The sequence below is a fragment of the Mustela erminea genome, chromosome 6 (assembly GCF_009829155.1).
Source record: "Mustela erminea isolate mMusErm1 chromosome 6, mMusErm1.Pri, whole genome shotgun sequence".
NCBI classification, from domain to species: domain Eukaryota; kingdom Metazoa; phylum Chordata; class Mammalia; order Carnivora; family Mustelidae; genus Mustela; species Mustela erminea.
The window spans coordinates 11620897-11647450 of record NC_045619.1 but is presented as its reverse complement, the minus strand read 5'-3'; the positions used below and the strand labels follow the sequence as shown (position 1 = coordinate 11647450).

Sequence of the window (26554 nt, the reverse complement as noted above, 5' to 3'; positions counted from 1 at the left end):
CCTCAAACCTTTCAAAGTCTTTGACGTTAAACAAAATAATTTTCATTTATTCTTTCAACAACTATTTATTGATCTCCTCCTACAAACAAGGCTCTGCTGTAAGCAAAGTCACAGCTTGCCCAGAGTATTTTGGTGGGAGAGATGCACCATAAAGTACGTGCAGTGGACAATTTCAGATGCCAGTGAGACGCAAAGAAAGTGCAGCTGCACGGTCAGGTTATGGATCTGAATACAGTGAGAATGGTGTAGTCAGGAAAGGCTTCTTGGAGGAGTAAATTGTGCAGCTGTGGCCTGAATGAGAAGGTGAGCAGCTGGGTGAAGAGCAGTGCACAGAAGGCAGAAGGGACCGTGACTCCACACTGAAGCTGGGGTCGTGCTTGTTCGAGAACACCCAATGCCAACTGCAGGTCGGAGGGCGGCAGGGAGCTCCAGAGGGAGGCAGAAGGCTCATGTACAGTCCTCCCTGCACCATACGATGGGACAGGACTCAACCAACAGGAGCCACCTTCATTCCTGTTACAACATGGATGAACCTTGAAAAGATCATGCTGAGTGAAAAGAAACCGGTCACAAAAGACCAGATATTGTGGGATTCCATTTATATGAAAAGTCCAGAAGTGGCAAATCCGTAGAGATGGAAAGCAGATGAGTGGCTGCGGAAGGATGGGGAACAGGGAAGCAACTGATAAAGGATAAGGAGTTCTTTAAGGCTGCATTTTTAAGGACAATTACTAGAATTTTGTTCTTCGAAAGTATAGAAGGCCATCTACTAGTAGGTCCAGAAAACCAATTTTGCTCAAACAACTGCTGAATGGAAAGGAATAGAAAATATACAATATAAATATAATATAATATTATATATATAAATATAATATAATACAATATAAAATAAAAATATAAATTATATTAATTATAATTACATGAGTAATTATACTCGTGTGTGTGGGTGTGTGTGTGTGTAAACTGGGTCATGATGTTAAAGCTATTGCTTACTAGGCGGTGTTGTCTTTTTTAAGCTTGAAAGCACTGAGCTAGAACTTGAACCCTCTCTTACCATGTCCTCCATTCTAACAAGGGAGGAAAAGGAGCCATCATTTCTTTGGCACCAAACAAAATGAGTAGGACAGAAAATGCATTTGCTGTTGTCCATGGCTCCCAATCAAAGTAACTGAAAGCCCTGAAAGTTAATTTATAAAAACGATGACTAAAATAAAGCCCATACCAGGGATAAAAGGAAGAGCTGGTTAGAAAAAGGGAAATTTTTGTTTTCAATCCTTAAGAAAGAAAATACTTTTGAAAAAGAAATCCCTTAGGTCACTTTTTTTTTTTTTTTTTTAAAGTAGGCTCCAGACCCAGCATGGAGCCCAACAAAAGGCTTGAACTCAGGACCCTGAGATCAAGACCTGCAATCAAGAGTCGGACACTTAACCTCCTGAGTTAATTTAACCGATTTAACCGACTGAGCCACCCAGGGACCCCTCATAGGTTGTTTTTAATCTATCCTCTCAATTAAAAGTACGGCTGCCACTCCCAATTAAAATCTCTTAACAGTCAAAGTTGTATCTGCCAACCTGAACATCTCCTTTGACATTCTGTTTCCGTGTTTCACCTAAACATGTCAACAGAGTGGCTTTTCAACAGAATTTTAGGAAAAGGAAAAAAATTTCAAGGAGCAATGGACCAGCATTTTATAAATAAGATAAAAATCCTAACACCATGACATTAATTTTTTCTTTATATTTAAAATACAAAAAGGTAAACTGTGGACCATAAGCTGTTTTAACAAACAAGACAGGAAGAAAATTTGACAGACATGTTACTCAAGGGATATCCAGGTCACACGAAACCTGTTCATGTTGCCACATTCCCCAAGGATTCCATAATATCTTGTCACACTAGCAAGAAAACATTCCCATCCAAGGACTAGAGAACATTGACAGAAGAATACAAATGGGAAATACAAGACACTGGAGGCTGAAAATCCAGGGTTCAAGTCCATTTCTGCCACCTCCCTTCTATGTGACATTGGAAATTCATTTAAAAATCTCTGTGATGGGAGACCTGGGTGGCTTAGTTGTTAAGCATCTGCCTTCAGCTCAGGTCATGATCCTGGGATCAAGCCTCATATCAGGCTTCCTCTCCAGCGCCTCCTGCTTATGTTCCCTGTCTTGCTAGCTCTCTGTCATAAATAAATACAATCTTTAAAAAATAATAATAAAATATAAATAAATAAAAATAAAAATCTCTGTGTTGGTTCTATTTTTTTTTAAGATTTATTTATTTATTTGAGAGAGTGTGTGTACAAGTAGGGGGAGGGGCAGAGGAAAAGGGAGAGAATTTCCAAGCAGACTCCCTGCTGAGTGGGAAGCCCAATGTGGGGCTTGATCCCAGGACTCTGAGATCATGACATGAACTAAAATCAAAAGTCAACTGCTTAACTGACTGAGCCACCCAAGCGCCCTTCTGTGTCTGTTTTCTTATTGATAGAGATAATAAAGCCCCACCTACCTAGCACAGCTATTGTGAAGGTCAAAACTCAATAACCATGGAAGCACACTGTAAAGTACTTTATAAACATTAGTCGTTTGTTTTTTTTTTTAAAGATTTTATTTATTTATTTATTTGACAGACAGAGATCGCAAGCAGGTGGAGAGGCAGGCAGAGAGAGAGGAGGAAGCAGGCTCCCTGCTGAGCAGAGAGCCTGATGTGGGGCTCGATCCCAGGACCTGGGATCATGACCCGAGCCGAAGGCAGAGGCTTTAACCCACTGAGCCACCCAGGCGCCCCTAGTCGTTTTTTTTTTTTTTTTTTTAAAAACATACTATTACTCTCAGCTCTACACCTGACTCAACACCTGAACCCAACCAAGAGTCTGTACTCTCTCATCTCAAACATGAATGGGAATGTTTCATTCCCGCACAGGTTAAATGTTACGTAATGCACTGTGCCACAATCCCAATTCCTGATCACAACAGTCAAGGGGACATGTGCTAGAGTTCTGGCCTTATGGCTAAGATGACCACACACCCCACCCATCTCGGTTTGCCTGGGACTGTTTCAACATGAGCATTGCTTTTCACTCTCAAAGTCGCCCCAACTAGAATGAGGAACAGTATGGCCACCCTAATGTGGTAAACATAAAGTTACAGCATCAAGAGGTGGCAAGGGGATGGCCTCAGGACTCCCACTGTACTTCTAAAAGTCCCTGAAAGCCATCCTAAATAAACAAACAATGTTAGCAAAAACAGTAAGCCTGCTCTGCAGAACTAAGTCCCCTTCTCACCAGATTGCTACGCCTAAGTCCCTCCTATCTAAAAACTCTGGAGCTAATACTCAGACATTCTCTCATTTAAAAATGTTACAAACCCACAAAATATTCCAGCCTTAACACTAAAATAAGCACCTGCACATATGCATAAACCACAGAGAAACAATCAGCTGGGAATCTAAACCCTATATTGTTATCAACCTGACCCTCAGCCTTCCAGCTGGTTTTCACTTATGTCATCTGGACGATGTCCGTCTCCTGCACGGCCACAGAGAGAGCCCATGAGCAAGCACCGTGAAGCGCTTGGAGTGCCTTACGAATGCAATGGCCTGTCATCTCAGAAAGCTGGCTAACTGACTGGCAAGAAGGCTGGGGCAACCGCACATAAAAAAAACAAAACCTCCAGAAGGTGGCAGGTGTTTTTTTCCCCCTCCTTTGCTCCGAAAGTTTCTGATTCAAATGTGCCAGCAGGAGCTTACATAACAGCAGGAAAAAGGTCACTGAACAGTGAGATGTCGGTCTACTTAGTCCTCAGCAACTCAGGGGCAATAACCCTTAACCAGGGGCCATGGCTTCCAAGATCTGTGGTTGAGCTTCCCGAGGCCTATGAAGCCGCCAAACGATAAATGAAGTATGGGGGCAAGCAGGCACACACGCACAGGACCACATTTTCCTTGTGCGAGGGAACAATCCCCAGGACAGGGGAAAGGGCTCTCAACAAAACCGAAGACAAATTTCAGTCCTTACACAGCTACGATCGGGTAGGCTGCCTTGCATAAGCCACTTGTATCTCTGTGTGCCTCAGTTCCCTGCTCTCTCCAAAGGAAGTGTTTGCTTTATCTACCTCCAGAGGTGACTGTATGGATGAGTTGGGAAAGCACAGATGACGGTGCTCTAGGAGGACCAGGATTTTAACTCTGCCTCTTTTAAAATCACAAGAAGATGCTGATAAAAATCGTGTCTCGGGATGGTTCCCATCTGTTTAGAAAGGAATGGCAAAAGAATGAGGAGGGCAAATAAAGACACAATTAAAATTCACCTTCACCTCACCCCTCCCCCAGCTCCTGGATTTGCTGAGCCAAACCACTCTGGGGAGATGTAAAGATCTCAAGTTCAGTTTCTGCCCAGCTCAGGCTGCTCGGTGACCAGTGTTGCCCACTGATAAATGCCTCCCAAACCTGCGTGCACAAAGTGAGAGTTCACAAGGTTAGAGGCATTAATTAGCAGTGCTCATTTGGATTCCGTATTCATCAAATACAACAAGCAGCTATTCAATATTTGCCTGTTTGCACTGCTCTAAGATCTCTAATTCAGAGATCCAGCCAGAGAACAAAATAAAGCCCAAGAAAATAAACTAATATAAACCTGTCACCATCAGAATGTGCCTCAAAGTAAATGAACAGCTTTAAACTGTGGCAAAAGGGTCTGCCTAGACCTACAGCAGAGTCTGAGTAACGAGGGTGCAGGTGACAGAAGTGGGTCCCTACCACAAGAGAAAGGAAAAATAAAGCAGTTCCAAGCCACTGGGCTTTAACAAATTCCTCTTAACTCTTTTTGCTTAGTTTCTCATTGATCTGCAATCCCCACAGGAAGAAGAGAGCATTACACAGTACCTTTCGGATCCTTTAAACTCAGCACATCTATCCCCATGCTTTGTCAATTACTTTTATCTTCCCATATCTAAAATAAGCCTACATCCAACATAAGTAACATTTTATAAGGAAGTAAACATACGCACTGGTATGCAAGACGGGAGACTGATCATGATCCTTTCTAATTTAAGGGTCCTAGGTGAAAAGTACAGGATGAAACAGAAAATGCCACTCCTTTTAACATGGCCCATAGCACTACTTTTTGACTCCGGCTGCAAAACAGAATCAGCTGTAGAGGGTTCTAAATATGTGAATGACTAAACCCGATTTTAGACCTACTGAATCAGAACATCTGCGGGCTGAGCTCTAGGCCGTAGTACTTTTCCTGATATACGGTCATGGTACAGAACTACTATCAAAGGGCATAAATTCCACAGTTTACAAAAGCTCTAGAGCAGACCCAAACCAGGAAGGAAGGAAGGAAGGAACGAAGGAAGGATCATCTATATTTTGTTTAGATCTGTAGTAAATGACTATTATATTTCAACAAAACTTCCATAGGGACAAACTTCAGTTGCTATGGTGATGATCCCACTGGGAGATGAGCATGGGGATCAACACCACTCTCCTTCCCCCTTTTTCTCCATACCCTACCTGGGGCCAGTCTGATACCAACCCAGCACCAAAAGTGCAAGAACTGGGCAAGTACTCAGAGGACTGCGATGATGGGTCGTCCTAGTTGTTAAGATCAGCATCAGGGGCTCTGATGAGATCCAACCATGTCACAACACTTTGGTTTAGCGCTCTGATGACACATGTCCTTTGGACAAGCCTAACAGTGAGGGGATTTTTGGACAACCCTATAGGGAAGTTGGGCAGGCATTCAAAGATAGTGCTAGGAGCTATCCTTTCAAATCTCCCGAAAAATATCTGTATGCCCAGACATCAAGGAGGCAAATTTCAGAGGGTAGGTATCTTAAACCGCATCATTCCTCCGAAGCAGCTTTACCTGTTCTTCTAGCCTAATGCGGCTTCAGCCTCATCTGCTCAAGGTTTCCAGACAGTGGAAGGCTAGGGGAGGCATTTTATACACTCACCTAAAGCATCCAGAGGATGTCTCACAGGAAGCATTACTGCTCTACCCACAGTAGGGCCTGGGCTTTTTTCCAATCATCCTCCCTAACTAAGAAAGAAAGATAGCAGAAACTTCCCTCTCTCAAGCAAGTCTTCCCTGATTAAAACCATAAGGCTGAATTCCCCCAGGAAGGAGAATGGAATTTTCTTGCTGCAGATTATTGCAAGGACTCAAAAAAAATCTGTGCGGGCAGGGGCTAAGTGGCAGAGAATTAAGAGACAAGCCCAGCACTTAGAATTAGGAGACATCAAGAAAACCAGGTTAAAAAATTATCAGAGCCTGGAGAAGAAAAAACAAAAGCAATTATGGCTGTGCCTCAGTGATTTTTTTTCCCCTGTAGTACCCACAGTTTCAGTAACATGATTATAATTCTTTTAGGATTAAAAAAATATATTTATTAGTATCTCTAAATGTAAATTCATTGCTGAAACTAACCGTGTCACTCTCCAAAATTATTTCAGGAAATGCTCTCTACCACATCATCCTTAGTATGAAAACACACACACACACACACACACACACCCCATCTCATCTGAGTTGTAACAGCAGATACCAACCTGGCTGTCCCGTGCTGGGAATCCATGATAACCTGGGGTCAGAGGCTCGTTCTAAGAAAAAGAAAAGAAAATCAAACTATAAGACAAAAGAAAATGTTAAGAATCACCAAAATCATCCAAATTGATCAAATATAAACCCCTGCAACAGTTCCTAAGATGTTCCATTGCTATACTCCACTCCAACTACACACCTCTCTCAGTTCAGCCTCTATAATGGCAAAAACCAAACCAAACAAATAGTATTTGCTTCAAAACACAACTCATAAACACTATTTTCCTCCTTATACAGCTAAATCTGTTTCCTTTAAGAATATTGCAAATAGGAAGTCACTGTGATTTGGAGCAAATCAACTCCCAACTCCACACTATGGGACTTTAGCCTCCCTGGCCTTTAACCACTAAAAGCCAATAGCAATCCTGAATACTAGGACAACCAAAAATATCCATATTTTCCCAGAAGTCTCCTGGCTGAACAGTGCCACCCATTCTGAGAACTACCTCTTGGCCTGGAAGTTTTTGCCACTCCCCTCTCTCAATATGTGTTCCTTCAGTTCTTTGAGCCCTACGTGAAATCCCATCTCAGCTCAGGACTTACTCTACCATTCTGTATCACCTTGTAGATCCAAGTGACTCCTAACATGTATATATTAAAATGTATTTAGGCTATCTGTACAATTTCCTTTTCATATTATTTATGACGCAATAAATCTTATTTTTGTAAAGCTGTATCATATTGAGCATCTCATCTTCACATTTACCCCTAAATCAAGAACCTTGAGGGCAAGAATGATACCAATAAAAGCTATGCAAACCCTAATTTAGTATAAGGTCATAAGATAGGAGCACTCATTCATGGCTTGACCCATGCAATTATTCAGTCAACAAATAGTGAGCACCTAAATTTTTTTTTAGAAAGAAAGGGGGTAAGAGGGGCAGAAGGACAGAGAGAACCGTAAGCAGGCTCCATGCCCAACGTGGAGCCCGATGCAAGGCTTGACCTCCCAACCCTGAGATCATGACCTGAGCCAAAATCAAGAGTTGGACCCAGTCTCCCTGAACAGCTAATATTTTTAAAGTACTGTTAGATGTCAGTCATCAGTAAGAAAGATAAATATCACAAGGCCCTTGCCTCCAAGTGAACTTTTAAATGGGAGATTTATGTGCACACCCAAGTGTAAATGAGAACATACGGTGCCTTTGTAATTTTTTCAACGTGCGCAACACAGCTACCTGGAAAATACTCATTCTCTTCTGCCATCCATTTATACTTTCATTCCGACTAGTAAAATTACAAGGTAAGAATTTGCACTGATAGGACTTTCAATTATGGCAAGAGCTGCAACCAATGATAGATCTGCTTTGATTATATCCTTTGATCTATCAAACATCCACACTGCATTCAAAAATACGAAACCAGGAGCCAACATAAGCTTGCTACAGAGACGCCGTGTGTGTTCATCCCGGTTTCCCTGCAAAATAGCACAGTATCTAACACACGGTGGGCACCCAAAACGATGGATAAAGAAGTAACTGGAGGTCAATAAGCTGAAGTTATTTTGGCATTTATCACTGATTCAATCACACAAAATCCAACTTCTTCTTTTTGATTCCTAAGTCGCTATTTTGGACATTTATAAATTAAGTCTCCCAAGAGAGAACACACCAAAGATAACAGCCTTAAAAAAATCACAGGTGCCAAACAATCCCGAGAAAGAAGAGTAAAGCTGAACTCATGCTTCCTGATTTCAAAGTTTCCTACAAAGCTAAAGTAATCAAGATAGTGTAATACTGGCCTATGGCTAGCCATAGAGACCAATGGGCTACAACTGAGAGTCCAGAAATAAACCCCTAAAATTATGATAAAATTATGAGTTTGGAAAGGGTGCCAAGAAAATCAATGGGGAAAAGAACAATCTTTTTCAACAAATGGTGTTGGGACAAATGGATATCAACAGACTAAAAAATGAAGTTGGAATCCTATCTTACACCATATAGAAAATTAAAACGGATCACAGATCTAAAACCACAAAACTCTTAGAAGAAAACAGAGAAGCAAATCTTCATGACTTTTGGTTAGGCAATAGCTTCTTCAGTATGAGACCAAAAATCCAAGTGACAAAGTAAACAACAGATAAATCAGACTTTAATAAAATTAAAAACTTCTGAACTTTTTGAGTTAGTGGGGGGTGGGGTGGGGAGGAGGGACAGGGTGGCTCTATTATGGACGCTGGGGAGGGTATGTGCTGTGGTGAGTGCTGTGAAATGTGTAAGCCTGAGGATTCACAGACCTGTACCCCTGGGGCAAATAATACATTATATGTTAATTTAAAAAAATTTAAAACTTCTGGAACTCGAAGGATACTATCAATTCTGGGTATCTAATGTCTGGCATAGTGATTATAGTTAATAATACTGTTTTATATACCTGAAAGGTCCTAAGAATGTAGATCTTAAACGTTCTCACCATAACAAATATATGGTAATAATGTGACATGAGGCAGGTGTTAACTAACCCTGTGTTGGTAATCACTTCCCAATATATAAAGGCACCAAATCAAAACTTTATACACCTTGAACTTATACAATGTTACAGGTCAATTATATTTCAGTAGAGTGAGGGGGGACTCCATCAATAAATGAAAAGACAACTCCCAGAATGGGAGAAAATACTGCGAGTCATCTGTATTCAAAATAGATATAAAGAACTCTTTTTTCGGGGCGCCTGGGTGGCTCAGTGGTTTAAGCCTCTGCCTTCATCTCAGGGTCCTGGGATCGAGCCCCACATCGGGCTCTCTGCTCAGCAGGGAACCTGCTTCCCCCTCTCTCTCTGCCTGCCTCTCTGCCTACTTGTGATCTCTATCAAATAAATAAATAAAAATCTTTTAAAAAAAAAAAAAGAACTCTTTTTTCTTTTTTAAGATTTTATTTATTTATTTGACAGAGAGATCACAAGTAGGCAGAGAAGTGGGCAGAGGGGGAAAGTAGGCTCGATCCCAGGACCCTGAAATCACAACCTGAGCCGAAGGCAAAAGCTTAACCCACTGAGCCACCCAGGCACCCTAGACATAGAGAACTCTTTAAAACAACCACCTAATTTTGAAATGAGGAAAGGATTAGCACAGGAAGTTCTCCAAAGAAGACATACAAGTGGCCAGTAAGTACATGAAAAGATGCTCGACCTCATTAGTCATTAGGAAAATGCAAATTGAAATTGCAGGAAGAAAATACTTCACGCCTGTTAGAAAAAAGAGACACACTTTAGGGAAGATGTGGAGAAACTGGAATTTCATACACTGCCGGTAGGAATATAAAGTGGTAAAGGCACTCCAGAAACAGTGTGGAAACCTAGCAGCCGCCCCTCAAAATGTTACAACAGAGTAACCATCTGATGTAGCAATTCCACACTTGCTATGAGGAAGAAAACTAAAAACACAGATCCACACAAAACCCTGTACTGGAATGTGCATAGCAGCTTTATTTCAACATCACCAAAAAGTAGAAACAATCCAAATGCTCACCAGTTGATCAATGGATAAATAAAGTATGATATAACTACAAGTGAATGTTACTGGGTAACACAAAGGAACAAAGTACTGATACAACATAATACTGAAAACACCATGCTAAGTTAAAAAAAAAAAAAACAACAGCAAATATTCAGAATGGAAAAATCTACAGAGAAAGAAGAGATTAGCAGCTTTAGGGAATTAATGGGCAAAATAGGGAATAAGTGATAACAGGTACTGGGTTTGGTTTTGGTGATGACAATGTTCCGGAATTAGTGATGACAGATGTGCAGCTTTATGATTATACTAAAAACTACTAATATCACTTTAAAAACATGAGATCTGTGCCACACAGGGGGCTCAGTCAAACATCTGCCTTCGGCTCAGGTCATAATCCCAGGGTCCTGGGATTGAGCCCTGTGTTGGACTCCCAATTTAGTGGGCAGACTGCTTCTCCCTCTGTCCCTCCCCCTGCTTGTGTTCTCTCTCAAATAAATAAATAAAATCTTTAAAATTTTTTTAAAAAAAAGGGGGGGTGAGATTTATGGTCTGTGAATTCTATGTCAATCAACCTGTTATTTATTAACAGTGATAATCATCATGGGCCATGATCAGCTGCTTTCACACTAATTTTTACAGGGGAGACATATACAGCTTAGACCACAACAAAAAGAACAGAGTTCCTTCTGAAAACTATGAGTGCCTTGTCTGTTCTGGATTCTGTAATTTACTTTGACACCATTCCCTACAGATTTTAACAACAATGATGATGATAAGGATGGTGATAACTACTAGATACTAAGCAACTAAATCAGGTCTAGTTTCAGGATGGAGGGGAGGAGGAGCAGAAAGCAGCAAAGAGAAGATAATAAAGCATAGGTATTGAGTGGAGAAAAACATTTCAACCCAGGTCTGTTGGACTCCAAGCTCCTACTTCTTCCATTTTATCAAGTTTTCTACTACAGTAACTGTTCCACATTAATTTTTTACAGTAACTATTTCAAAATCGTCTGAGAAAGAAATTATATGATTAAGAAAGTAATGGAAAACACCCCAAAACAAAATTAACATTCATCACTCCCAGAGAATACCCCACATATAAACTATATTCTTGAGTTCAACAACACAAAGAACTTCTTATAAGGAAAAAATATATATATATATCAAACCTACAAGCCGGTATTCTCAGAAACATTAATAGCAATGACAAATGTAGCAGGAAGCACAGATAGATATCAGAGGAAATGGACTCCTTCCTTCATGGGCCTTGGCAAAGTCAAGGCCACCCCCCAACCTCAGGTAAGGTTATCTGGAACTCACCGGCCCTCAGAAACTCCCCGCCTCTGAAAGTAGCCTACCCTTAATGACAAAGGGGCATCACTTGCTTTCCTTTTTAATTTTATCATGTATAAATATGTCCTTTCAAAATGCATTAACTTTGCATTTTTTTTCAATTTATAGAAATGGGTCTTATCGTCCATATTCTTTAGCAATTTCCTTTTCTTGCTCCAGACTGTGAGATTCAGCCCCCCTTATGCATGTCACTAGCTCGGACCTCTGTTTAGTATTCTATTTTACGGCCACGTCACAATTTATTCACCTGTCTTATTTTTCTCTTAATGGATTTTTAGATTGTTTCCTGTTATGCTTTTTCTTTGCACTCACAAACCATACTGTCTATGAACATTCTTTTGGATTTGAGAGATCATTTTTCACTCTTAAGACTGGCAAAAAGGAAAAGGAAAATGTCACAATTTAGCAAGAAGAGTAAATAGGCACCTTCCCATCTAATAGTCAGAATATAAGTATATTGCGACCACTGCTTTGGAAAGCAATTTGACAGTAATCATTAAGATGCTAAGTGCACATATCTTGTAATTTCACATCTTCGCTCTCTGTAGCCACTCTAGATAACCATTTTGCACATGTGCTCCAAGAAGCATGTGCAAAGACTTTCAATGCAGTGCTGTTTGCAATAGTGAAAAACTGGAAAAGAACCTTAGTCCCCCTTAATAATGAGAAACCGTGCTACTATTTCATCTCAACAAGTTTTTATTTACTTTTTTTAAAGATTTTATTTATTTATTTGACAGACAGAGATCACAAGTAGGCAGAGAGGCAGGCAGAGAGAGACTGAGAAGCAGGCTCCCTGCTGAGCAGAGAGCCCCATGCGCGACTCCATCCCAGGACCCCGGGATCATGACCTGAGCTGAAGGCAGAGGCTTTAACCCACTGAGCCACCCAGGTGCCCTCAACAAGTTTTTAAAAAGGTAAAATCTCTACAATCTCATGTCATATTAAATGATAGCAGAACAGCATATTTCTTTAAATCATAACACAAAAAGAGATTTCTATATGCATATTAAAAAAAGTAAATAAATGCACAGAGTAATAAATGCATAGGGGTTACCTCTAGGGAGAAGAAGATCTGTGGAAGGCCAAGAGGTCAGGCTTTATCTGAATTGTTTCAGTTTTACAAAATGTAAAATTCACATATTATTTGGCATATTAATAAAGAACCCAAAAAGTCACTATTACCAGTATTCTGTAACGTTTTGTAACTTACAAAAATACCTTCATTTAATCTTACTTAGGCCTCACAATGCAGAAAATAGGTTTTTATAACCCTCATTTTACAGATAACAAAATGGAATCTCAGAAAGATTAAGTGATTTGCTCAAAGCCAAAGAGCGAAGGACAGTGGCTGCGCGGCCCTCACACTCCGCTCTCAACTCTGCACCCAGGACTTCTGCTGCTACGTGACAACACCCAGAGAACTCTCCTCTGGTCCCAAGACGGGACTGACCATCTAAGATGTGCAGATCTGAGTTTTCGATCAGTGAAGAAGTTATAACTGATATTTAAAGCAGAGATGGAATTACAAGGCGAGCTAATGGAACAGATGGGATGGAAATCAGACGTGTTAAACTCCAAGAGAAAAGGCCTGCGCAGCTCTGCCTACACCTCTAATAAGCAAAATTCTGGGCCTAGCAAGACTGAACGAGTTCAAAACTGACTCTGCCTAGGCACAGAGGCTGCTCAGGAATAAAAAGAACATTTAAGAAATAAAACGCCAACCCCAAGAATCCTTAGTGACTACAGAGGTCAGCAGTTAAAACTGTTTAGAAGCTTCTGGTTAGTGGACCTGTGAAAGAGTAACAGAAGGTTCCCGACATCATGGTCAAACAGCAGAAGCAGAGGGAAGAAAATGAGCACCTGACTCGGATTCTTCCACGGGCAGCTGAGAGGCCCCCATGTGCACCTATGTTTGAAAAATCCATTTAAGCAAAAGAATTCTTCCCCTAACAATAAAAATGACTGAACAATCGCCTATGACAAACACAGCACTGGTATACTCGCCCTTGAGGAGCTCAAACTTACAGTCAGTACAAGATAATGTAACCGGTACCGAAACTAACATCTAGTTAAAACAATGGCAACAACAAAGCTCTGGAGGCCTCCAGGAGCTCTGTGCAACAGTATGTGTGTGAACGGGGGTGGGCACTCACTGGAGGACCACAGCTCAGCGCAGTGACTGATGAATGCTTACAAGACAGCAGGGTTTCTAAAACCGTTTTCCTAAATGATTCTGAAAGTCAATACCATTTCTGAATGATTAGCCAAATATCTGCCCATTGCAAAAAGTACCCAATACTGCACCTGAGAGGAAACGCAAAAGGCACTGACTGCTTCCTTGAGCATTTTTAAAATGCGGCTAAAGGAGGAGTGTCAGGAGAAATTACCAATGCGGAAAATCAAGAACGCCCTACATTCATTCCCATGGAAATACAGTCGTGATAAAATGCTCTAGCCATGACTCCTGAGCAATGGGATGACCCATAAAAAACATTACCAGGAGCCTAAGGAAGATACCCTCTGCCAATCTCCCCTGGTTTCACCTGCTGAACAGGTCGGGAGTCCACTGTCCAGAGCTCTGTTACCAGAATGTTTCTTACCGGCTTCTATCGCTGACAGAGCTGTCTAGGAGCAGAGTGGAGAGCACCAGGAATGTACGATGAAGTTACACTAAGCCATAAAAAAATTAAAATAAAAACCCACCCCATTGTCTTCTTTTTGCGTCTAACAAAATCAAACCCATTTCACAAAATCAAAGGGAAAGGAAAATACTGAGAATGGAACAAAATAAATTCTTGCCACCAGGCAATTTGGGGAGAGGTGAGTAAGAAAGAAGCAAAGGAAAGAAACAGAAATGAAGCTGTCTGCTACAAACAAAACTTGGGCAAGGGTAACAAGCCCCGATTTTTCACCAACTTACTCCCAGTTGAAAATGAACTTCACATTACCCTAAACACATTTAATGATGGAAGGAAAGATTGATTTAAACCACACTGGCTGGAAAAAGAAGTGAATCAAGTTTCCCAAGATATTTCACTACCTTGTTCTGCAGCCAAAGTTACTGTTTTTCAAGCATGGACATGGAACGGAACACCACAGGAACTAAAGATGGACCGAAATTCCATATGCTACTGCCTGCAAAACCCAATCCCAACAACAGGAACCTTTGGCTCCGGAAGAGAGATTGCTAAGCAACCAGAGGGTATCATTCTGCTTCCACGCCATACAGAGTTCAAGGTACCCAGAGACAAGATGAAGACTTCTAAGGGATATGAATCTGGTAGCATCTAACAACATAATCTCAACAGAAGTCCTACTGGTAACTGGTAAACTAAGCCTTCATGCACCAATAAAATAAAACATAATTTATTCTACATCCTGATCAATACAACTGATGAAAGTACAACTTTGCAACACTCACCACCTCCCACCCCACACACCCTTTATTTAAAAATTTAAAAAAAAAAAAAAAAAGCCCCAGTATAAGTAATATGTTTCATGTCAAAATCTGACAGTGACTGACTGGGTCCTCAAAGCCCACCTTTGGAATACACTAAAATTTCTTCTTTTCAATTAACAGTGACAGATTTCAAAAAGATAACCAATCAAATCCCTTTTCTTTATAGGTGAGGAAACTGAGGCTCAAAGAGAAGTGCTCTGTCCTAAGTACTTCGATTAAGCAGACAGAAAAGAGAACCTAGAGCTGAGAACTCTTGTCTCCCACATCACGGAAGCAATTCATGCCTCCGACTCTGCTAACTGCAGATACAAATAGCTCCTTTCATGATACGATACAGAAAGCAGGGGCTTTGCAAGTGAGAGAGATGAAGATTCAAACACTGGCTATATCACTTTCTAACTCTGTGACTCTGGGCAAATCATGTAATCTCTCTGAGCCTCAATTTTCTCAAATGTGTAATAGACAAACTCTACCTCGGAAAGTTGCGGTGATTAAAGGCGGTAACTCTGGTACAGCTCATCTGGCACAGTATTTAACATGCTGTGAAGTTGTAGGGAACTCCCCCATGCCTATCAGTTGCAAATGACTTGAGAGAGAAATCTGGTCAATCTGCAGGACTCACTCCTACAAAGTCACACATTTCCAAATAACTAACCTTCAATTTTTCTTAGCGTAAAGTCAGTTCTTTAGAAATATGTGTGAAATGGCCATCCATCATCACTGAAGGTGTTCGAAAACTAGAGTAAACATTAGCCATGTTGGGAATCCATTCCAACAGTTAATGAGAGAAACTAGCGAGATCAACGCTAAGGAAACCAAAATGACTTGGCCTTTCTCGACATATATTTGCTTCACACAGCTAAGCAGGCCACTCTGCTAGATCAAGTTCCTGATCTGCTAACACTCCCAGTTTCTAAATTTCCTTTAGAAATCCATTCTGTTCTTGGGGCACCTGGGTGGCTCCGTGGGTTAAGCCTCTGCCTTCGGCTCAGGTCATGATCTCAGGTTCCTGGGATCGAGTCCCACATCGGGCTCTCTGCTCTGCAGGCAGCCTACTTCCTCCTCTCTCTCTCTCTGCTTGCCTCTCTGTCCACTTGTGATCTCTGTCAAATAAATAAAATCTTTTAAAAAAAAATCCATTCTGGGGCGCCTGGGTGGCTCAGTGGGTTAAGCCGCTGCCTTCGGCTCAGGTCATGATCTCAGTGTCCTGGGATCGAGCCCCGCATCGGGCTCTTTGCTCAGCGGGAGCCTGCTTCTCTCTCTCTCTCTCTCTCTGCCTGACTCTCCGCCGACTTGTGATCTCTCTGTCAAATAAATAAATAAAATCTTAAAAAAAAAAAAAAAATCCATTCTGTTCTTACTTATTTTTTTAATTAAAATCCAATCATGACAACCAAATTATATTTTGAAGTACATTAATAATAAAATTCTACTTCAATCTACCCCTCCTGGTACTAAGGTTTGAGATCATCCTCTAAATATTCTCCAGCAGTTTCTACTTTTTCCTTTTTTAAAAAACTGTGGTTATATACAAATAATACAAAATTTACCATTTCAACCATTTTTAGTGTACAGTTCTTCGGCATTTAGTACATTCACACTGTTGTGACCATCACGACATCCATCTCCAACAACCCTCTAAAACTGAAATTCCATAGTCACTATCTCCCCATTCTCTCCTTCCTCTGTCCCTTGGCAATCACCATTCCACTTTGTCTCTATAAATCTGACTACTTCAGATACCTCACCTAAGTGGAATCATAGCCTTTCGTCACTGGCTTATTTTATTTACCATAATGTCTTCAAAGTTCATCCACACTGTAGTCTAAGTCAGAATTTCCTTCTTTTTAAGGCTGAATAATATTCCACTGTATGGACAGACCTTGTTTTGTTCATGTACATTGGTCTCCTTCCACCTTTTGGCTACTGTGAATAATGCAACTGGGAACGTGGTGTGCAAATATCTACTGGAGTCCCTGCCTTCAGTTCTGCGGGTATACATCTAGAAGTAGAACAGCTGGATTACTGGTAATTCCATGTTTAACATTTTGAGGAATCGCATACCCCTTTCCTCCACAGCTGCACCATTTTACATTCCTTCCAGCAATACACAAGGATTCTGATTTCTCCACATCCTCGCCAACATTTCTTTTCTTGTTTTTATTTGTTTTTTTACAATAGCCATTATAATGAGTGTGAACTATTATTTCATTGTCGTCTTGATTAGCACTGCCCCTATGATTAGTGATGCTGAGCATCATTCCAAGTGCTTACTAGGCATTTGTGTATCCTCTTTGGAGAAATGTCTATTCAAGTCCTTTGCCAATTTTTTAATCAGGCTGTTTCTTTCACATCTGGTATTTTCACCATAAGCAACTCTGCCACAAGCATTTTTTTTTTCTGCGAACATTTTCACTGCATAGCTAAGTGGCCATGAAGCAATCTTGCCATAAAAGAGAAATTCACAAAAGAGGGACATTCAACAAAAAGAACATAATGAAACACGAAAAATGAATAATAAAATGAGAAAGACTATTGGAAAATACAAAATACGTGAATACATTTAAAATGTATAGTATAGAATCATAGTAATAGCGTTCAAATAGCTTACTTCATTTTGTGGATTATACCTAATCATTTGTCTTCATGTCTTTCATGCATAGCATTATACTGTTTTTTTTACCTCCTGATTGGTCTCCTTGTTTGGCATCTCACTTTTCCTTTTTTTTTTTTCACTAAAATTACTTCCTTCATTAAAAGAGGTATCAGTTTCCAAATATGAGGGTGTCTGTTTATAACTAGGCTCTGTATTGGACTATGAAAGCCTTCTACACTGTTGTTCTTTGTATCCTGTCACATGTTTGCTGACAGACATTACAAAGTTCTATGGGAAGTAAGGGTTCAAAACTCTGCACCACTACATGGACCACAGGAGAGCTAAGAGTTATATAATACACAAATGGGAGTACTGTGTCAATAGAGAAATAAAACCTGTCGGCCACTTGCTGAAAACAACAATTGTCAAAATAATCAACCGGTTATTTTTGTTTCTTAACCTTTTACCACAAAATTGTCTTACAATCAATTAGTTATTCAGCAGAAATACTTGTGCTAAAACACCTTCCATGAAACAACCTAGAACCTGTTTTTTTGTTGTTGAGTTGTAGGAGTTCTTTAAATATGATAGATATCAATCCCTTACTACATGTAGGATTTATAAATATTTTCTCCCATCTGTGGCTACTTTTCCATTCTGTTGATGGTATTCATCCTTTGATGCACCAAAGTTTTTCATTTTCATGAAGTTCAATTTATCTGTTTTTTTAAAACAGATACGTACGTTTATACGAAGTCACACCCAAGAGTCTACTGCCAAATCCAAGGTCGTGAAGATTTCGCCGTATGTTTTCTTCTTAGGGTTTTATAGTTTTAGATTTTCTGTTTAGGTCTTAGATCCATTCTGAGTTAACTTTTGTATACGGTATAAGGCAAGGGTCCAAATTCGGGGTGTTCTGCACGTGGCTCACTTTATTTAGGGTCCTTAGATCTCTATTTGCCATCTTCCTGGTTTCCAAGCATCTGGAATGAAACAGGCATTCCACGCACATACTGTTGACCCGTTAGTGGCTGTGCAATTCTACAGTCACCCTTTTTGCCTGCTCTGTGAAAATGGATCTGGGCCTTTTAAGTATTCTTCCTTTGACACATGATGTCAAGTTGTGTCCGCAGAGGGCTCAGGAAATACACTCTACAGGGAAAGGGTTTTGCTTCCAAGTCCCAATGTGCTCTCTCAGCAGTTTCTTACAAGACGGGGTTTTCCTCCTTGCCGGCTCCTGAAGCACACAACAGCAAGCGGCAGCACCCGGCTGCCAGCACCGTCCCTGAGTCGCCCCCTCCACTTGGATTGGGCTACAGCAGGGTACGTCTGGTAAGACAACTTCCTGTGAACAGCTTTCCTCGGGACAGGTGTCCCCCACCTTTTTGAAAATTTGTCTTACAGCGCTTTAAAGAAAAACCCACATTCATACCTGGGATTTTGCTAACAGAAAGAAATCCAAAGATGATTTTCACTTCCACAAAGAAAGGCACAGAGTGCAAAGTGCTCAGTGACCGTTTGTAAGCGAGCCATGACAGGGCAGCACTGAGCGCCAGTAGCCGCTGAGGCGCCACCACGCTCCTTCCCAAGAAACCACGCTCAGCATCACAGCATCGAGCCACCCATCTCTGAACTGCATGCAGGAGCAGCCGAGGTTTATCTCTGTTCTGTGCATCAGCTAGCAAGATGTGTCCGAAAGTGTCAAGAACACCAAAGGAAGTTATTTTGGGGTCCACAAATGCTCACATTTTTTTTCCATCTATATTAATGGGAATCATTTCTTCACTTTACTCCATGCAGGCTTACAAAGCGTTTCATAGGAATGCTCTACTTTCCGATGGCAGAGAAAACCTGTACCCTTCAAGGTAGATTTCTGGCAATTTTTTAAAAGGCAGATTTCCAACACGTTCTGCAGGTCTGGCATCACAGGGACTCAGAGACACAGCCATGCCCTCTCCAGCAAAGTCTAGATCTCGGCCCCTGGTGCAGGGAACAAGGGGACAGAAGGACAGCTCTGTCTTTGCATGCCTTATCTCAGTCCGGGGGGTAATTGCCATTATATATTAATTCTATTGATGATATTTTATCACATTATTACATTATATTATACCTGCTATTATATTACATCTGCTATTCTTTTGAGTGCTCTTTACTTCTTAATACTCGTGAGCTGAAACAAAATGTCAACAGCCACATGCTATACACAGGACACATATTACGTGTAGTTATAGTGTTTGCTATACATTATCACTTGGTATTCTCATTAAACTCTATGATACATCTTTCTATAGTAAGAAAGTGAGGCTCAGAAAACTATGCAATTTGCCTACAATAACACAAAACCCAGGTCTGGCGGACACTAAAGTCCCTGCTGGTTTTCTACCTTGGCATTTGATTTTCTTTGCAGCAACACTTTTTAAGGAGTTAAACCATCTATCCACAGGAAAAGAATATAGAAGCCTTGACTGCCATCCTTAGAAAGGGCAGCTTGCGAGGTTGGCCTCAGTTGGTGTCTGAACACTTATATTTCCTTTTGGGAGGGTACCAGCAGAACTGATAAAAAGAGTGGTCCACCGTGCCCAAACTGAATAAATAATATGGTTTATACTGAACACTGCCTTCCGAGAGTCTGGATTTGGGATGTACAGTAAGTAGAGGTCCCTCTTTGAACAACCGTTCCCACTTACCCTTCCAAAAAGAAAAATCTCAGCACTATGTCTCTAATGAGCTTCCCTGGCAGACAACATTGTCACAATTTGCCGCTGAAGAAAACAAGCACATCTTGTGCGACTCTACTGGGAGAGAACTCTTGGAAGCTTGAGCCTGATTTCTTCTTCACCCCAATGCACTCTTTCCCATTGCTGAATCTGCTTTATAGCCTTTCACTGTTATAATTCACAGCCATGACCATGACTATGAGCCATGTTTATTAACTCTATGTTGAATTCTGTACATCCTAGTGAATCACTGGACCTAGGACCATCTTGGAGACCCCCTACACCACCTGTGACATGCCAAACATTTTATTAAGTGCAGAGGACACAAAGATGAATAGGTCCTCTGCCTTCAAGGAATTTCAAGTCTATTTAAATTTCCCTTCTCTCACTTCTCTGACCTTCACTTCTTAGTCTGTTACCACTTAAAATAGATTAGATACATTTCCCTAAGCTAAATTTCCTTCTTAGTGCTGAAGTGATGCTAAATATTTAAGAAGTCCATCAGGCAAAATCTGAGATACAAAGCTCTAATAAACTCAAAGGCCACACATATTTTCTCTTTCCTTTCCCCATCTTATTGTGTTCCTCATTAAAAATAAATTGACAAACCCTTGTACGCTGCTGGTAGGAATATAAAATGGTGCAGCTGCTGCTGTAGAAAACAGTTTGGTGGTTCCTCAAAATGTTAAATATAGAGCTACCATATGGCCCAGCAATTCCACTCCTAGGTATATTCCCAAAAGAACCAAAAACAGATACTCAAATACTTGTACACACAGGTTCATCACGGCACTATGCACAACAGCTAAAAGATGGAAACAAATGTTCACCCACTAAGGAACAGATAAATTGTGGTATATTCATACAAAGGAAGAGGATCCAGCTATAAAAAGAAACAAAGTACTGGTACATGCTACAATACAGATGAACCTTGAAAACATGATGCTAAGTGAAAGGAGCCAGATACAGAAGTCACAGATTGTATGATTCCATTTATATGAAATGTGCAGAACAGGTAAATTCATGGAGGCAGAAAGTAGACTGGGGGCTGTCAGGAGCTGAGAAGAAGGGGAAATGGAGGGTGACTTCTTACTGGGTACAGGGTTCTTCTAGGGGTGATGAAAATGTTTGGAAATCGGGGTGGTTGCTACACGACACTGTGAATATAATCAATACCACCAAACTATTCACTCTAAGAAGGTTAATTTCTGGTGAATTTCCTCTCGATAAAAACAACTTTTTAAGCAATGCAGTACACAATATGGTGTAAATAAAGAAAACCAACCTTCCTGATGTCATCTGAATGGATACTTACAGCTTGAAATAAAGTCATCTGCCGCTATAATAGATAAGACAGTGCTGTATCTCAGTATATGACCTAGAAAATTGTCTGAAGACTTCAGATGGTTCTAAGCAACAATACAGATACTGATGCAGCAGACTGTGGTTAGAACCACAGAAGACAAAATGTTTCTACTTATATAGTTTCGTATATTATTTTAGATATGGATGAATAAACAAAATTAACATTTTAGAGACATCTGCCTATTTCATCAACATCCCTAAACATTTACATATTTAGGTCAGCCTATCCTTTCGATAAGGAAACAGCACAAAGTCTTTTATCCAGGGTTTCCTTATGTGCAAGCATATATATAGCACATAGACATACCTTTTTTTTTTAAAGTCTGAAAGGATATATCCCAAAATGCTTAGTGGTTATATGTTTTGGTGCTGAGTTCAGATTTATAAGTCATACACATTATTTTTCTTCTGCCTATCTGCATTTTCTAATTTTTCAACAATGAACAAGTATTTTTAACCATCAAAAAATGGAAACAACAACCACCAAAAAAGGAAATAACAGTATCTCTCCAAGATGCTATTAAGATCAAATGAGATAATACACACTGAGCCCTTAATACAGTATTCAGGATATTGTAAGTATGCAATAAATGTTAGGTAGCATGGGTATTGTTGTGTTTATATTTTTGTAAATATTCCTCAGGATATGTGTCTTTCATTAGCTACGACAAAAGCATTCACCTTAATCTAGCCCAGGGTCACCTGATTCAAGTCTAAATTACAGTAACAGTATTTTGGCTGGTCCAACCGCCTCCATCCACCTCTTCCCAACTTTCTCACCAGGGCCAAGCTTAATTTCATAAAACGCCACCCATACCATTCCCATGCTTACATGATCAAGCTCCAAACACCCATGTATCTGGCCTCACCTGGTCATTCCTCACCATTTATTTATTCTTTCAACAAACATTTACTAAATGTCTTTCATGGGTCTGGTATTACAGTAGAAACAGAAAGGTTACTAATTCTTCTCTTTTTTTTTTTTTTTTTTTAAGATTTTATTTATTTATTTGACAGACAGAGATCACGAGTAGGCAGAGAGGCAGGCAGAGAGAGAGAGAGGAGGAGGCAGGCTCCCTGCTGAGCAGAGAGCCCGATGCGGGACTCGATCCCAGGACCCTGAGATCACGACCTGAGCCGAAGGCAGCAGCTTAACCCACTGAGCCACCCAGGCGCCCACTAATTCTTCTCTTAAAGAACTCCTAGTCTGGTAAGAAAAAGGGGCATGTAAATAAATACAACATGAATCATACAACAAAATATAAATACGAGGCCCAGAGGGAACAAGTATACGTGGTTGATAATAGAGTGAGAAAGGCATGAAGAAATCACAAGGGGAACTCACAGAAGACAAGATTTGAATGGGGTTTGCAGGATGACGGCAAATAGCTATTTCCAGATAAAAGCTCTACTCAATTTACTTCACATCTTAGGGTGTTCTCCCACATCAATTCAACTTAGGTAAAATCTAGCGAAGTCCTACCTCTCTACACAAAGCAACTGCTGTGATTCTAGCTCAGTACTTTGTCAAGCAGTGGATCAAGACCATTCATGATGTACTGAAGACGTCTTGATCGTTATTAAAAAGGATGGGGGGCAACTCTCAAACTTTTTGGTCTTCGGATCATTTTACTTTCTTAAAAATTGTGAAAGCTTCCAAAGAATTTTTGTTTATGTGGGTTGTAAGTACTGATATTTGCCTATTAAAAACTAAAACTGAGTAATTTTTTAAATATTTGCCAATCCATTTTAAAACAATAGTAAACCATTACACTAAAAATATAACTACATCCAATACAACAAAAAGAAAATTTAGTGAAAATGATTTCATGTTTTACATTTTTGCAAACATCTTCCACATCCAACTTAAAAGAAGATGGCTAGAAGGTCCTATCTGTTTCTGTACCCCAATCTGTGGTATTGTGCTATTTTGGCTGAACTATAAGAAGAAAATCTGGCCTTCCATAGATATGTATTTGGAAAAGGTAGAAATACGGAGGTGCAGGTGGCTCAGTCAGTTAGGCATCTGACTCTTGATCTCAGCTCAGGTCTTGATCTCGGTTCAAGGCCTGTGCTGGGCTCCACACTGGGCATGGAGCTTACTTTGAAAAAAAAAAAAAAGTAGGAGTACTTTAATAGTCTTCTTCATACTCTGTTACATCAAAATCCACTGGTCTTAGATTTTGAATGGATTTTTACTTATTATGATTATTTAACATTATGCATTTTTCATTTATAAAATACTGGTTCACTAAGTTATAAGATCTCCTAAGTGCTGAAACATTCCATTACAAAATGCCAAAAAAAATTCACATTCACTAACATCACCACACTATCACGGGCAAAGTCTAAGTATTAGAGCTGGCAAGCCCACTGTCCAGAACAGAAGTTTTCTGAAATCTAATTTCAATTAGAATTTTCCTTGAAGGCTCAAAATTTATTATTGATACCAAATATTGTCATTATTTTCTTCTGAACAGGCTTACTTCATTTTTAATAAAATGTCTGCCAGATACCCAAGTCTAAATAACAATATCCAGTCAATTTAATTTTTAAGCAAGAATGGTATTCCATGAAAAAAGTGGCTAGTTTAGCTGGAAACTCAAACAATCACAAAAATGTTTCTCCTTGAGATAACCCTCATATTCAGTATGCAAAAATGCCTTACATGTATTACCCACTTTGTCACAGAGAATACTAAAAAGATGCATACTCAAGGTGGAGATTTAAAAACAGTAATAATTTTTACTGCTTCATAGAGAACATTCTTAAGTGAAATTGGCTTTTCCTTCTTTAATTCCAAGTGTGTGGTGGTAAAGAAGACTAGGAGTACAATCTGTTCCACTGCTCTGATTCTTGCTAGGGTGTCAGTAGTTCTAAGCATCACTGCTTATGCAACATCAGGGCAAATATCATCTTAGTGCAATTACAAAAATAGTTCTGACCTTTAAGTCCCTCTTTAAAAAGTGCCTTGAGGGGGCATCCAGGTAGCTCAGTTGGTTAAGTGCCTGCCTTCAGCTCAGGTCATGATCCCAAGGTCCTGGGACCGAGCTCTGCATCGGGCTCCCTGCTCATCCAGGAGCCTACTTCTCCCTCTCCCTCTGTCCTTCCCCCTGCTTGTGCTCTCTGGTTTTCTCTCTCTCTCTGTCAAATAAACAAATAAAATCTTAAAAAAAAAAAAAAGGCACCTTGAGGGTTCCACTGGCCACACTTTAAAGAATCACTAGACTAGACTATAATAGAATTTTTAAAAGGGAAGAATCTGGGGCGACTGGGTGGCTCAGTCATTAAGCGTCTACCTTCGGCTCGGGTCATGATCTCAGGGTCCTTGGATGGAGTCCCGCATCAGACTCTCTGCTCAGCAGGGAGTCTGGTTCTACCTCTCACTTTCCCTCTCTGCTCTCTTTCTCTCTCTCAAATAAAATCTTTAAAAAAAAAATCAAGTACATTGAGTAAAGGTAAGAATTATTTCATGAAACTTGTCTTCAATGTATACATACAAATATTTGTATACTAGGTTGTCACATAAAATGAATCTCTTATCATGGGTCATGGTCAAAAAAAACCTTGCAAAACAACCTCCAGCCCATACTGAATACTCTCTTCTTAAATCAGCATTTTACTATAGCGTTTTACTGAGAATCACCTGACTTTATTCTGCCACAGACTAACTTCTAAATGTATTATGTATATGTCTGTGCCTATTTCCAAACAGATCATATACTCTCCAACTACATCTTACACATCTTTGTATATTCTCCCAATGATACTAGATACATCACAAGTTAGCAAAAAAAAATTTTTTTGTGGAATTCCTCATTACTATATAATAGGCCTAAGAAGCAATTTTTCTGGCATAATAAGTCCACAAATAATTTCTAGCTTTGACATGTCACAAATAGTTCTATGCATACTAAGGGACAGAAAGGAAAGTACAGTTGTTGATATCACACTGACCTATGTCTCTGACACTTAAAGGTCCATGATCAGGAAATGTTAGTTTATCTCTGAGCCTCAAATTCTTTCTCTTCTAAATCATACCAACCACCTCACAGGGTTGTTCCAAAGATTAACTGAGATAATGCATGCAAAGTGATGTGTACAGTACCTAGTCCTTAAGAGGATATCAAGCTAAAGAACAATAATGAGAATGAGAACCAATGCCTTATTGTACATAACACTTCACCACTCTGGAAACACAGGCAGGTGCTGTGGGGCCCAGAGAGACCATCTAATTGTAATCCAGCTCCCTTATCTGCGCTCTCCTCACCTCGCCCCACACTCACACAGACAGACCTTACAGATAAGAAAACCAAAGTAGGAGAAGGTGTTAAATGGCTTCCTCATGGTTACAGTCAGTGACAGGCAGAACTTGTATCAAACACATCCTCTTATTCAAAACAATCCTGCTAAATAGAGACTATTAATTTTGTTTGATTGATAAGGGAAACTCAAGTCAGACTTCTCAAGGTAAAGTGACATGTACAAGGTCTCACGGGTAGTAAACAACAAAAAGGGGCAAGGGACCCGATCCTCCAATGCCAAGTTTGGGGTTCTTTCAACTAATTAGAAATCTATCTAAGAATATGAAATTTGCTTTGTGCAATCATTGATAATTATCTGCATTTGGATCAGAATGAAATAATAGATGTGATTATGCAAATACTTATTATGGTTAAATATGCCAATTGATAACCACTAACAAATTAGTCTGTGTTGTGATATTTAATTCAAACTGGTGTTTCCATGAACTGAAGACTTCACAAGATTTGGCTTTTAAATAGATGGCTCTTAATTAGCCTCAGAGCATAAAGGAAATATATCCCAAAAGGATAATTCTGCAACATTCAAAAAATCCCTCTAAGACAGGGAAACATGTTGAATATCACAATCTTAATTTAAATTAACAGCTTCACCAAAAAGGTCACTATAAACAAAATAAATTTTATTTAACTGGTATGTATTGGCTATTTCAACTTAGCTTTTATTTTTTATTTTTTTT

General features: G+C 39.9%; 1 protein-coding gene across 19 annotated transcripts in view; it reads right to left on the bottom strand.

Moving 5' to 3' along the window:
• The window catches only part of RBFOX2 (RNA binding fox-1 homolog 2), a 271821-nt gene that overhangs the window by 177432 nt on the left and 67835 nt on the right, over positions 1-26554 (bottom strand). For all 19 annotated transcript variants that reach the window (XM_032346429.1, XM_032346428.1, XM_032346416.1 and 16 more), the window contains exon 2: positions 6553-6603. In XM_032346429.1, the coding sequence (XP_032202320.1) occupies positions 6553-6603 (51 nt within the window). The remainder of the gene's footprint in view (positions 1-6552; positions 6604-26554) is intronic.